General features: G+C 47.1%; 1 protein-coding gene across 3 annotated transcripts in view; it reads right to left on the reverse strand.

Moving 5' to 3' along the window:
* MCC (MCC regulator of WNT signaling pathway) overlaps positions 1–12,262 on the reverse strand; it is a 331,241-nt gene that overhangs the window by 50,612 nt on the left and 268,367 nt on the right. For all 3 annotated transcript variants that reach the window (XM_045566234.1, XM_045566236.1, XM_045566237.1), the window contains 3 exons: positions 4,274–4,420; positions 3,238–3,327; positions 1,984–2,132 (listed from right to left, as the gene is read on the reverse strand). In XM_045566234.1, coding sequence (XP_045422190.1) covers positions 1,984–2,132; positions 3,238–3,327; positions 4,274–4,420 — 386 coding nt within the window. The remainder of the gene's footprint in view (positions 1–1,983; positions 2,133–3,237; positions 3,328–4,273; positions 4,421–12,262) is intronic.

A 12,262-nucleotide genomic window follows, 5' to 3' on the forward strand; every position in this document is an offset into this window, starting at 1 on the left:
GTAGATTATTTCTACAAACCCCCAGGTTCCAGCAGCAGCTATGATCATAGCGAGGACAACGGAGGTGACGTCACAGGGTAGGGGCTAATAGCTCTGTACTCAAATTGCAACTTCATAGCCTTTATTTTCTCATTTGTAAAATGGGAAGGGACTACCCTGACCTCACAAGTTGAGGATTAAGTGGTTGTCTGTGACAGCCCTTTGTAAGCTGTTAAATACCACAGTAATATGAGCTACAATACCAAATATTTCCCCCTTCCTTGGTTTCTCCTGGGTGCATATACCTGAGGAAGGAGGAACCTCCCCCAGATTCAGCCACAAAGCAGGCTTGTTAAATCCCAGAATCCGCAGAGAGGAGATTCTTCTAAATTGAGAGCCCCCTGAAGGCATCTGACTTCATCAAATTGCAAAGGGCATACATATCTGATTCAATTTTTAAGCACTCCTGGGCCAGTGATACCAAGAACACTACTTCTTTTTTTTTTTTTTTTTTTTTTTTGAGACAAGAGTCTCACTTTGTTGCCCAGGCTAGAGTGAGTGCCGTGGCGTCAGCCTAGCTCACAGCAACCTCAAACTCCTGGGCTTAAGCGATCCTCCTGCCTCAGCCTCCCGAGTAGCTGGGACTACAGGCATGCGCCACCATGCCCGGCTAATTTTTTCTATATATATTTTTAGTTGTCCAGATAATTTATTTCTATTTTTAGTAGAGACGGGTCTTGCTCAGGTTGGTCTCGAACTCCTGACCTCGAGCGATCCACCCGCCTTGGCCTCCCAGAGGGCTGGGATTACAGGCATGAGCCACCGCATCCGGCCAAGAAGACTACTTCTTTACTGCTACAAGGTGATCATCAGGATTATCACTCTTAAGTATTTTTGGATTCAATAAGGAAACCATTTAATTTCAAGATTTAAAATGACCTAGATCACCAACTTCCTTAGTTCTCAAGAACTACATTAAATAGCTTCAAATCAAGGAGGACTAACATGGTAATTCAATTTATTCAGGTTTGCTGTACACAAGAAGCATGGAATTAAGCAATGGTAGATGGGGAATGGTATCTGCGTTTCTTCCTGGTTAGCTCATAAGGCTTTCAAATTCTTACCATGCTCTCCCACTAACAATCGGTGGGTCAAGGCAGACACACCACACTTGGATGCGGTTCAGAAGTCCATTCTGCCACTGCAGAACCGATTCTGAGTCAGAGCGGTTACCATGGTTTGGCCCAGGTCCTTCTCTGCTTTTTTAGCAACTCCCTCATCACTGGGATGACACACAAGCCAATCTTTGCCAACAGGCAGGAGTGCAAATTCAAACTACCTCTTTCGTGGGACTTGGAAAGAACCCATAAAACCGGGTATAGGGTACAATTATTCTAAGCAGGACAGTTGGGATAGGATATAGGGACCCAGGATAGGGCACATTTGCAAAGAGCATAAATGAAATTAGGCAACTATCAGGAAGAGCAAGGAGAGTTAATTCAGCATGCCCGGTCAGTGCCAGGAACGTCTCAACCAGATTGTCTTTGCTGGGTCCTGGTAGCTCCAGGCGCCCCTGGGATGCTGACTCAACATTCCAGAACTCCCCTCTGCGGTTCTTTGCAGCACAGGCCTGCACACTTGGCAACCCTCCACGACCTACTTGCATTCTACATGGACTGCTCTTGCAGAGTCCAGTGCAAAACAAAAAAGTGGGGCCCCATTTCATAAATTACTAAGAATTAAAAACGGTGACAGCAAGATAGTAAGGCAAGTATGGAGTCTTTCTGAGCATCGGGCCCTGTGGGAATGGCCAGGTCACACAGCCGTGAAGCCAGCCCTGACTGCTGCAAGCACTCCCCTGACGGCTGAGACACTGGACACTGCCGACCCCACCAGCCTGACAGTATTCTCTACGTCACCAGACACAAGCCAACTTGCTCTTTGGAAGGAAAAGAGAGGAACAGCACCTCTCTGCCCCCATCAAAACATAAGATTGCTCCTTACCTATTCAACCGTTCTGTTTCCACCTCAAACTCCCTAATCTTGCTTTCAGAGATGGCAGATCCGTGTGAGTAGAGTGTTTGGAAAATCTCTTGGATGTTGGAGCAGTCCTGAAGCGAGTGGGCCAGGTGTTCTGCAACGCTGCTGGACACCTGTACAAATGAGCGTTAGTTCCCCTTTGGACAGTGTCACATAAGGGATGCCAGTCCCCAGGCATGCTTTGCACACAAAACAATTAAAAGCTGATATTCATTGAGAATCCAGCATCAGGAGATGGTCACCCTGATGGTTCTCAGTATGTACGATAAAATTCTAGCATGAAGAGCAAACTACCATGAAAGCAGTATATAAAATAGGATCAAAATACAGCTGCATCTCCCAAGCACGTGCTCTTGGGCAGCAAGGATGGGGGACTGTGCCTCTTCAGAGTCCCTAAATTTTGGATGTTGAACAGAGTCTGGACTTCCTTCCCTCATCCTGAATCTCTTGCCACTCCAGGTCACACTCCCTGGTTACTGAGGCCAAGGAAAGGGGCTGACTCCTTCATTTTCACAATTTGGCTTTGGCATGGAATCCGAATACATGTAATTTTTGCTCAGTGCACAGTTCTAAACTAGGGCCTTAGAAGTGCTATTCAGGCTCTCCTCACCCCTACAGATCAAACAGCTGGCTCTCCCAGCCTCATCCTCAACCCTAAAAGATATCCCTGAAGGAACTGAAACTACTCCCTTTTCATCATCCATCAGCTCTCATAGCCCCAGGGGGACCCCAGGCTCTACAAATGAAAACTCTGGCACGAAACTGGAAAGTTCCGCTCTTTCCTAGTATCGGGATACACTTCAAAGGCATCATTCACCCTCACTGGAGAGCACATGCCCTTTCAAGAGGATGTGCAAAAGGCAAAATTCCTTTAGAGCTCCATGACTCCCTTGATCTCTAGGGTAGCAGGGTGATAGAAAACAGACATTTCAAGGCTTTTATCTACATCACCAGGAACTGGACCTAAATCATTTCTTTCTGAATGGTTTCAAGTAGAGAGAAATTAAAAAAAATCTTCCTTAAAGCTGAAGAAATAATTCACCATGTGGATGGAAATCAATATACATTTTAATTCAATCCTTTGGAAGGAAATAGGGTCTGATTTACTATTATAGAATAATTAACTGGTTTATTGGAGGTGAACTTCCACCATCTATCAGCCACTGTCTGTGTAACTCTATCGGGTGCTTTCTGGCCTTGCTGCTCACGAACACTCACCCCTATGGTACTGATTTCTGAGCCCAGGACTGGCCGATCAGACGACGAGGATTCGGACCTTGTCTTTGATAGCTTCACCCTCTCAGCAATCTAAAAACACAAAACAAAAAAAAAATTACCAGATAAACTGTTGAGGCTATGTTTATACAGGGTATTTTGCCATGTCAACTAAATGATTAATTTCTTAAAAACTCACCTGTCTAATTTTTCTACCATCAGCTTAACCCAGGGTCTCTCACCCTCAGCACTGCTAACATTTTGAGTTGGATAATTCTTTGCTGTGGGGGCTTTTCTGGGCATTGTAGGATGTTTAGCAGCATGTCTGGCCTCTAGCCACAAGATGCCAGTAGCACTTCAGTTGTAACCATCAAAAATGTCTCTCTACACTGCCAAATGTCCCCTGGGGGACAGAAATCAATTCTGGTTGGGAAACACTGGTTTGAACGAACTTACTAAACTTGATAGTTGAGAACCAGCCTTGCTGTGGAGACAGGTACAGCTACCAGGCGCACCGACACGCATCGCTTTAACAGTCTCTCCGTGGCAGACTCAACATGTGGGCTGGGGCTGGGCAGAGAAGGCATGGGGCTACGTCTCATAGCTGCCACACCTGTCCATCATGATCTATCTCTTTGCTGGCAGAGCTGTCAGTCTTGAGAGTGGGGAGATCACTGGCCCATTACTCAGGGTTCTCCACTGGGCTGAACCTTAGTCCTTGAGAGCAACTTCCCGTCCACTGTGAAGTACCGTAGAACTTGACAAAACGTCTGACTCTCCACAATGGCTTGTCAGCTGTGACATCCACCAGCTGGCTGATTAATGAGAGCTGGCGTCCAGGTTGCAGCTGAGAGAGGCTTAAAACTATTAGTGGGTTCTCTCTCCCTGCAGCTCCAGCGTAGGAGGCCTGCGCAGGGTCCCGGGGAAGCCCCCCAGGCCTACTGAGCGAAGGGCATGCCTGCACAGTGCGAGGATGACACTGGGGCTTCCAGATAACCGGAGCTGTTCCTGCCCATCCTGCCTGTCCCCAGGAGCTCACCTTGGCGATGGGAATGTCATTGCTGCTGCTGCTTGTGCTCAGCTCTCCGGTGCTGGGGTTGATCGGGCGGTTGGTGGCAGTGAGGCGGCTAGGGCTGGAGGGGCCTGTGGCCTGAACGCTCTGCAGTCGAGTTTGAAGCTCTCGAACCTGAAATCATACCGCTTTTAGACATGAGCCAGATGGGTAGATGCTGGGGCTTTTGTTTACATGAAGAGATCAGCCCCCCTGAAAAGCTAATCAGTGGCATCCACATAGAAGTCATATTTTTAACCAGACCTGCCACAGGTCATCATTTCTACTTCCACAAGCATGAGGTGAACATGTTGTCTAAGGCAAAGGAAGCTTCCAGCAGAAGAGGGACGACCATCTTTAAGGAATGTTGATTCATTCAGCCCCAAGTGCCTGAATCTGTGCTGGGTACCGCAGACAGGAACCAGGATGAAATCTCTGCTCTCCCAAGGAAGAGAGAGACAAGTAACTTCAACACAAGTGTACTTGAGTGCTATAAATATCTATCTTGAGTGTTACAGGAAGCAGAATAGGGGAGGAATCCATCTGAAGTCATCCGGAGAAAGCTCAGAGGGCAGTGGTACTCGGGCAGAGTGTTAAAGGAGAACAAGCGAGGGGCTGGCTTTGGTGGCGGTGCGGCCGGGGGGCGAGGGGGAGAACAGCTTGCACAAGGATGGCAGGCTGTGTTTGAAGCACTGCAACTTAGCCAGTACGTGTGGTTTAGGGGGGACGTCTGCGTTGGGAGGGGGTTAGCCTAAGGCGAAAAGACAGTGATGGCACCAGCAGCTTCTTCCCAAGTGACTTAAAGATGGAATTATCCCCTGGACAGTGGGAAAGAATCTAAACAGCCCTTCTGTATACAAAAGAAACACAGGGCCCTTGGAATTACATTTAAAACACACATTTACCTGCACAGAATTTAAATGCCCAAATCTTGCTTCTGTGACTTCCAAAGAGAGAAGTATTCCAAGTAAGTGAAGAAATTGGTCTTTCTGACAACCTTGATCAGAGTTTTATCATCAGGGTCCAGCGTCAACCTGAAAGGGCAACTGACTACAGCACTCAAGGGCCCTCACAGATAGGCATCAGACCCTGCTGAATTAGCACCAGGACATTTAAGGCAGGGCCTTCCAAACCTAAAGGTGTACTAGAGTCCCCTGGAGGGCTTGTTAAAAGACTGATTCCAGGGCCCTACCCCTAGGGATTGTGATTTAGCAGGTCTGGATGAAGCCCAGGATCTGCATGTCTCATAAGCTCCCAAAAGAAGCTGATGAGGCTGGACAGGAGACCACAGCCTGAGTGGCACTGACCTAAGGGACTCCCAAGGCCACAGAGCACTTTAGTCCCCTAAACAGGAAGAGCAGAGCCACACCTCTGTGCCAGCCCTGCCGCCAAAACCCTTCTAGACAACGGGAGAGAACAGGCACATGGCCCCTTCTCTAAAAGCCTCTGGAAAGCTTTTCATATTAAATGTCTGGGATGTCTCCATCCTTCTAACTTAGGAACCAAAAGTAATTGAAATTTCAATAATTCATCAACATATTAGAAGCCAAAATAGGAAAATTCCCTTGGAGCAAATTGCATTCAATAGCGGAACAGCTCAGAAGTGCCTAATGCCCTGCTGAGGGTTCCCGTAACCGTGGGTTGATGGACGCGTGTGCCGTCCTCACGACACGCCAGACACAGAGCCGACCTCAGAATAGTTTAAGGACTAGGAAAACTCATGCTTGTTGAAGCCAAATGGTATTGCTGGCGAGAGATTACAGGGCTCATTCTGGAATGGCCCCCAACAAACCAACAACGGGTCCGGGGGTGGATGCTTTATTACGCCACGTGGCCCATTTTCCCATCAGGCACTGACGGAACCTCCCTGGAGAGACCACAGATTTCAATTTCCAGGGCTGTGAAAGTCTGATGAGGTCCTGAATAATTAACAATGTTAACACCACTCTCAAACCTCAATTGTATCTGAGTTGTACACAAAACAATCAGTGGTCTGTTCCTAGACTCCTAATTGGCTTACTCATCTTGCTCATTTAAAAATACAAATTGTCCTGGGCAATTTATAAAGACTTCATTAAAACTACCCGTGTTTTAAAGATGTTTCTTCTCCTGATCACAAAAGTAAAATGTGTTCATTGTGGAACACTTAGATGACACTAAAAAATAAAAACAGTAAAAGTGCTTCTGTTCTTTCTTACTATACAGAGACAGTTATTTCTAGTCATTTTCCATGGTGTGTGTGTGCATACATGCGCTTAAAATAACTCCTAAATCTAAATATCCACTTTCATTTTAAAAGCTTCAAAAGATGAAAAATGTGTTTATTTTGGGCTATGCTTTATTATTTAATGATAGTTGCTAGCCAGTGGGGAAAAAAAGCCCAGCGGAAGGGAGTGTACTCAGCCTGTCCCAGAAAGAAAGACAGCTGGTTCAGTTAAATGGCCTTCTCCCTGCTCCTGATTTGGGGGGTGAGGATCTTAAGTAACTTAAATGAATAAATGCCCAGAAATGCAGACTTTAGCCACTTTGCTGCTTCCGCTTAGGCACGGCTTGGGGAAGGGCAGAAGCATAGTTACCAGGGTTCTCACTTTTATTCTCACCCATCACAGAGGGTTGGATTGTGTCCCTTCCAAAAGGTCTGTCCAAATTCTCATCCCTAGAACCCGCGAGTGTGACCTTATTTCAAAATAGGGTCTTTGTAGATGTAATTAAATTAACAGTCTCAGGGTGAGATCATCTTCGATTTAGGGTGGGCCCTAGACCCAGTATCTTCTATCTCTTATAAGTGCGGTGTCCTTGTAAGGGAAAGGAGAGGGAGACATGAGACACAGACACACAGGAAGGTCACGTGGAGAGGATGGACACAAGTCAGAGAACACCAGGAGCCATCAGCAGCGGGAAGGGGCGAGGAAGGATTCTCTTCTGGAGTCTCTCGAGGGAGCGTGGCCCTGCTGATGCCTTGGGTTTGGACTCCTGGACTCCAGAACTGTGAGAGAATAAATTCCTGTTGTTTTAAGCCACCAGTTTGTGGTAATTAACTAAAATACCTCTCTTTCACTGAAGATTTTTTTTTTTTTATTTCAGGAAATTATCGGGGGTACAAACATTGTTGGTGGTGCTTGCCTGCAATCCCAGCTACTCTGGAGGCTGAGGTGGGAGGCGCTCAGCAGTTCCGAGACAACATAGTGAGACTCTGTCTCTTAAAAAATAATCACCATTTGATCCAGCAATACCACTACTAGGCATCGACCAAAATGAAGATTTTTTTTTTTTTTAAGAGACAAGAGTCTCGCTATGTTGGCCTGGAACTCCTGGGCACCTCCCACGTCAGCCTCCAAAGTGGCTGGGACTGCAGGCGGGCACCACCACGCCCAGCCGAAGGTATCTTTATTAAAGGAAATATGTTTCTCTCTACAAACCATGTATTTTGGAGCCAAGGGATAGCCAAGAACCAAGGCTGACCTGAGGTGGGACTGATGCTTGCGGGAAGGTCACTCGTCACCTTTGACAGCCGTTCTCAGTCAGCTGCCTGCACAGCAGAGCAAGACCTGAGCGGCCACTCCCTCATTGCTCCTAAAGTCACTACCTAACTGCTAAACGTCACAACGGGAAATGAGCTCCGGAAAAGGGGCACCAACACGGGGTGTCACAGAGCAGAAGAAACCTCTCCGCTGCCGTCCCAGGGCAGGCAGCACTGGAATGCGATCCCGAGGGTGGAAGCGTCCTCGTCCAACAATCAAAGAAGAAAAGGCAAGGGGGAGACTCTGAAGGGTTCAAGTAAGGAAATGACATCAAAAGGCCGGAACCGTTTCTCTTTGGTATTTGAGGGTTCTGTTAAAATCCTTTGATTAGAGAGAGAACGGACTGAAGTGAGGAAGAAGAAGTTGGCAAGCTTCACCGATGGCTCGGGTGAGAAACCACGGGGCTCACGGGCAGCCGGGAGGCAGGAGTGAAGGTGGGACACGCTCCCCGGACCAGCGCGTCCCACGGAGTCCCGCAATGGCGGGAACGTCCCGCTGCGCTGCTGTCCGCCACGGTGGCCACACGTGCAACGCGCCAACTGTACCCAGGAACTGAATTTTTATTTTAATTAATCTAAATTGAAATCTAAGTAGTTGTACGTGACTAGTAGCCACTGTATCGGTCAGTGTAGTTCTAGAAACACCGAAGAAGGTAAAAACACACCCAAACTGTGTCTGGGGTGACTCGGTGGATCACGGAGTCATCACTCAGCACAGTGGAAAAACATGAAGAGGAGCCGATTTTCTCAGAGAGAAATGAAGGCATTCGCTTTGGACGTGCTGAATCTCAGGAGACCACTGGGCGTGTGAGTGAGGATTCTCAGCTGACAGTTGGAAATCTCAGGCTGAGGAAGGAGACCAGAGCTGCATACACAGATGTAGGAATTCTGGGTGTGGGTGGAGGCCCAGGGAGGGGGTATGGCAGGGGGCGGGGCTGAGAACCCATGTGCAGAGGAGTGAAGGGACACAGGAGGAAGGGGACACCTTCTCCGGGAGGGAAGGAAAAGAGGTGGGGGCAGGCAGTAAGGAGAGGGAGGACGGGGACAGAGGGACTCCCATCTGATGCTTTCTATTTTTTCTGCTCGGCATGAGGGAGGGAATTAGCACATGTCAGAAATGAGGAAGGAGGCTGAGCTAGGACCAAAAAGGAAAAAACAGAAAAAGCAAGCTTACCCAGCAGCACGGAGAGCTTAGCTGGGCTCTCTCATTCAAGGCAGTAGACTGAGTAAATGCACTGTTTTCTTCAAATGCTGGGGACCTCATTAAAATAATAGTGCAGAATAAAAAGGATTAAACCCACAACAGAGAAAAGAATGTGCTTGGGGCATCAGCAGAAACAAGATTTGGACATACTCCTCAAAGGCCAAGTGCTGATGAAAGAAACAGAATGAAAAAATTCTACAATATACACAAAAGGAGGTGGCCCATCTACCCAGAAGGGTGGCAGGATTCCCGTTCAGCTTTGTCAGATACCACAAGGACAAGAATGAGAAAAGAGGGCTGCAAACAGAGGCTTTCAGAGGCTAAGGGAGGTTACAGTTCTGTAACTGTATACAGAACAATTGAAAATTTCAAGCACAATGACAGCCTCAGCTAAAGTCAACAGGCACTCCTCCTATTAAAAATGCATGGAACGGTGTATAAAAAAGGAACAATGAGAAAGAAATTCATTGCCAAGGTCAAAAGAAGGACAGTAAAATCTCCAGGTGGCAGAAATGAGAAATGAAACTGGAGGGTTTAGGGGAAGCTGAGGGCGGGGCACGTAATGGGAACCGCAGGAGGGGCAGGGGACAAGGGACCCTGCAAGTCAGGCTGCTAGAGCTGATCCTCCCACCTAAAGCCTGGAGCCCCCACCCCACTCATCTGTGAAAAGCTGACAGAAGTGCTGCCCCCCCGGAAGCAAGCTCCAGAGCCATGCAGAAGGGTCCACCTTAAGAAATCAAAACCCCAGACCCATGGCACATTTGGATATGGAATCCAGATTTATACCATCTGCATATTGCGAGACCCCGAACTTAGACATGAACAGCGAAAACTGGTGTGGATTTTGCCAGGCCACCCACTGCCTCAGAAACTAATGTACAAATCACCCAGTATCATGAGGGAACAGGAGATTTAAGCTTCCGGTGACTGGGAGCCCAGGACCACGAAGCCGCCAGACAGACAGGCACAGCGGCAGAGAGAGGATATGATAAGAGAGCCAGCCATCTCCATCAGGAGATGCATGCACCCTAGAAGAAATGAAAATGAAGCTACCAGTAAATGACATCACAACAGATACACTGAGGATCCTTAAAGAGAGAAAAGGAATAATTTCATAAAGAAGAAATGATGAAACAAAAATAGATAACAAATCTTAAAAGCCTTGTTGTGGGAGAGAGAGACACTTCAGGCTCTGGGGGCATTGGTCTGTTTCATTCACTGCTGCATTGCCAACACCTTCATCAGGTGTTGCTAAAAAAATCTGTTGAAAATAGAAATAAAATCAATAAATTCTGTTGGATGTTGCTAAAAAAACCTGTCACCCTAAAATCTGTTATAATATCTACTTAGATTATTGTGGTAGGCTGAATAATGGGCCCCCAAAGATGTCCACATCCTTACCCCTGTGCATGTTACTTTGCATGACAAAAGGGAACTGAGATGAGGAGAGTATCCTGGAATATCTGGGTGGACTCAGAAGTCATAAGGGCCCTTGTCAGAGAGAAGCAGGTGTGTCAGAATTAAGGTTCTGAAGATGCTATGCTTCTGGCTTTGAAGATGGAGAAAGGGGGCCAGGTATGGTGGCTCACACCTATAATCCCAGTACTTTGGGAGTCCGAGGTGGGAAGATCACTTGAGGCCAGGGGTTCAAGACCAGCTTGGGTGACACTGCAAGACCCCATCTCTACAAAAACAATTTTTTTACAGAATTAGCCGTGCATGGCGGTGCACAACTGTAGCTGCGCTACTTGGGAGGCTGAGCCAGGAAGATCGTTTGAGCTCAGGAGTTCAAGGCTGCAGTAAGCCATGATTGCACTATTGCACCCCAGCGTGAGTGACAGAGTGAGACCCCGACTCTAAAAATAATATAATAAATCAAACAAAATACATAACACATGTGAGAGCCAGGAGCATAAGAGATTAGGCACAGTGGGAAAGTGAGATGCCAGGGGAATTAAGAATGTGCACTAGGCCAGGCGCTCACTCACGCCTACAATCCTAGCACTCCGGGAGGCCAAAGCGGGAGGACTGCTTAATGTTTAAGGTCAGGAGTTTGAGATCAGCCCTGAGCAAAAGCGAGTCTCTGTCTCTACCAAAAATAGAAAAAATTAGCCGGGCATGGTGGTGCACACCTGTAGTCTCAGCTACTTGGGAGGCTGAGGCAGGAGGATCTCTTGAGCCCAGGAGTTTGAGGTTGCTGTGAGCTCTGATGATGCCACTGCCCTCTAGCCAGGGGGCGACGGAGCAAGACTCTGTCTCAAAAAAAAAAAAAAAAGATGGCCCTAGAACTGTCAGACAGCCATCCGGTGGGGTGTGCACAGAAGTGGGTTTCCAAAATGGAGGGAAGCTCCCTAAAAACGTGAGGCCAAGGCGAGTTTAAGACAGGTCAGCTATGTGGACACAGCAATCTCCCAGGACAAATGCAGGAGCACAGACAAGACGACAGAGTCAGTTGATAAAGTCATCTGTGAATGTGATTCACAGATGAGTGACAAGCAGGAAACAAAGGTGGTGCTGATCCCGAGTGGGATTAGAAATATTATTATATTATTAGCTATAAAGGAATGAGTCTGTTCTGCTGATGATACGCAGTAATGCTCACTGGGTAGCTGTAATTTCAGGCAATTAGGTGGTAATTCATAATTTCACTGTGTAATGGAGCTGGTTGAGATGATTTCTACATTATAGAAGGGTGAGAATCACTAGGCCGGAAAAGCTCTACTTAATGAGCTTGAGGCAGTTAGTCTCTGTGCAGTTCTCAGAAAGCTGCGTCCTTGAAGCCCAGGGTTTGAGAGTATTTTGCAGAGAACCAACCTCCTATTGGAGAGTTTGTAAGACTTTTCTCGGAGCCTCCAAAGAAATGAGAAGTCAGAACCTATTTATAGAAAAAATATATTTATTCCTATAAATCTCATTTACATGGTGTTTGAGGAAAGTGGTTTCTTATTGTTAAAGGCAATTTTGAGTAGGCGGAAACAGAAGAGAGAGACCACAAATCAGAAGGAAAATAAACCCAACAGCATTTCCATCTCTCTATAGGTTTGATAAGCATATTCTTTCCTCTTTTTCTCTGTAGCCTACTGATGTCTCTGGGTCTGGTTATGAAAATGGCTGTATCGGGGAATGTATCAAGTCTCTGCCTTGGATCCCACTTAAAACTTCTTCAACCTACAGAGAGGCGGCAGCATGGGACTGGCTCAGATCAAGGCAAATATGCACCAATAGTCCCCTCTCTCTGAAACAAGCCCATTTT

This window comes from Lemur catta, chromosome 12, assembly GCF_020740605.2.
Source record: "Lemur catta isolate mLemCat1 chromosome 12, mLemCat1.pri, whole genome shotgun sequence".
NCBI classification, from domain to species: domain Eukaryota; kingdom Metazoa; phylum Chordata; class Mammalia; order Primates; family Lemuridae; genus Lemur; species Lemur catta.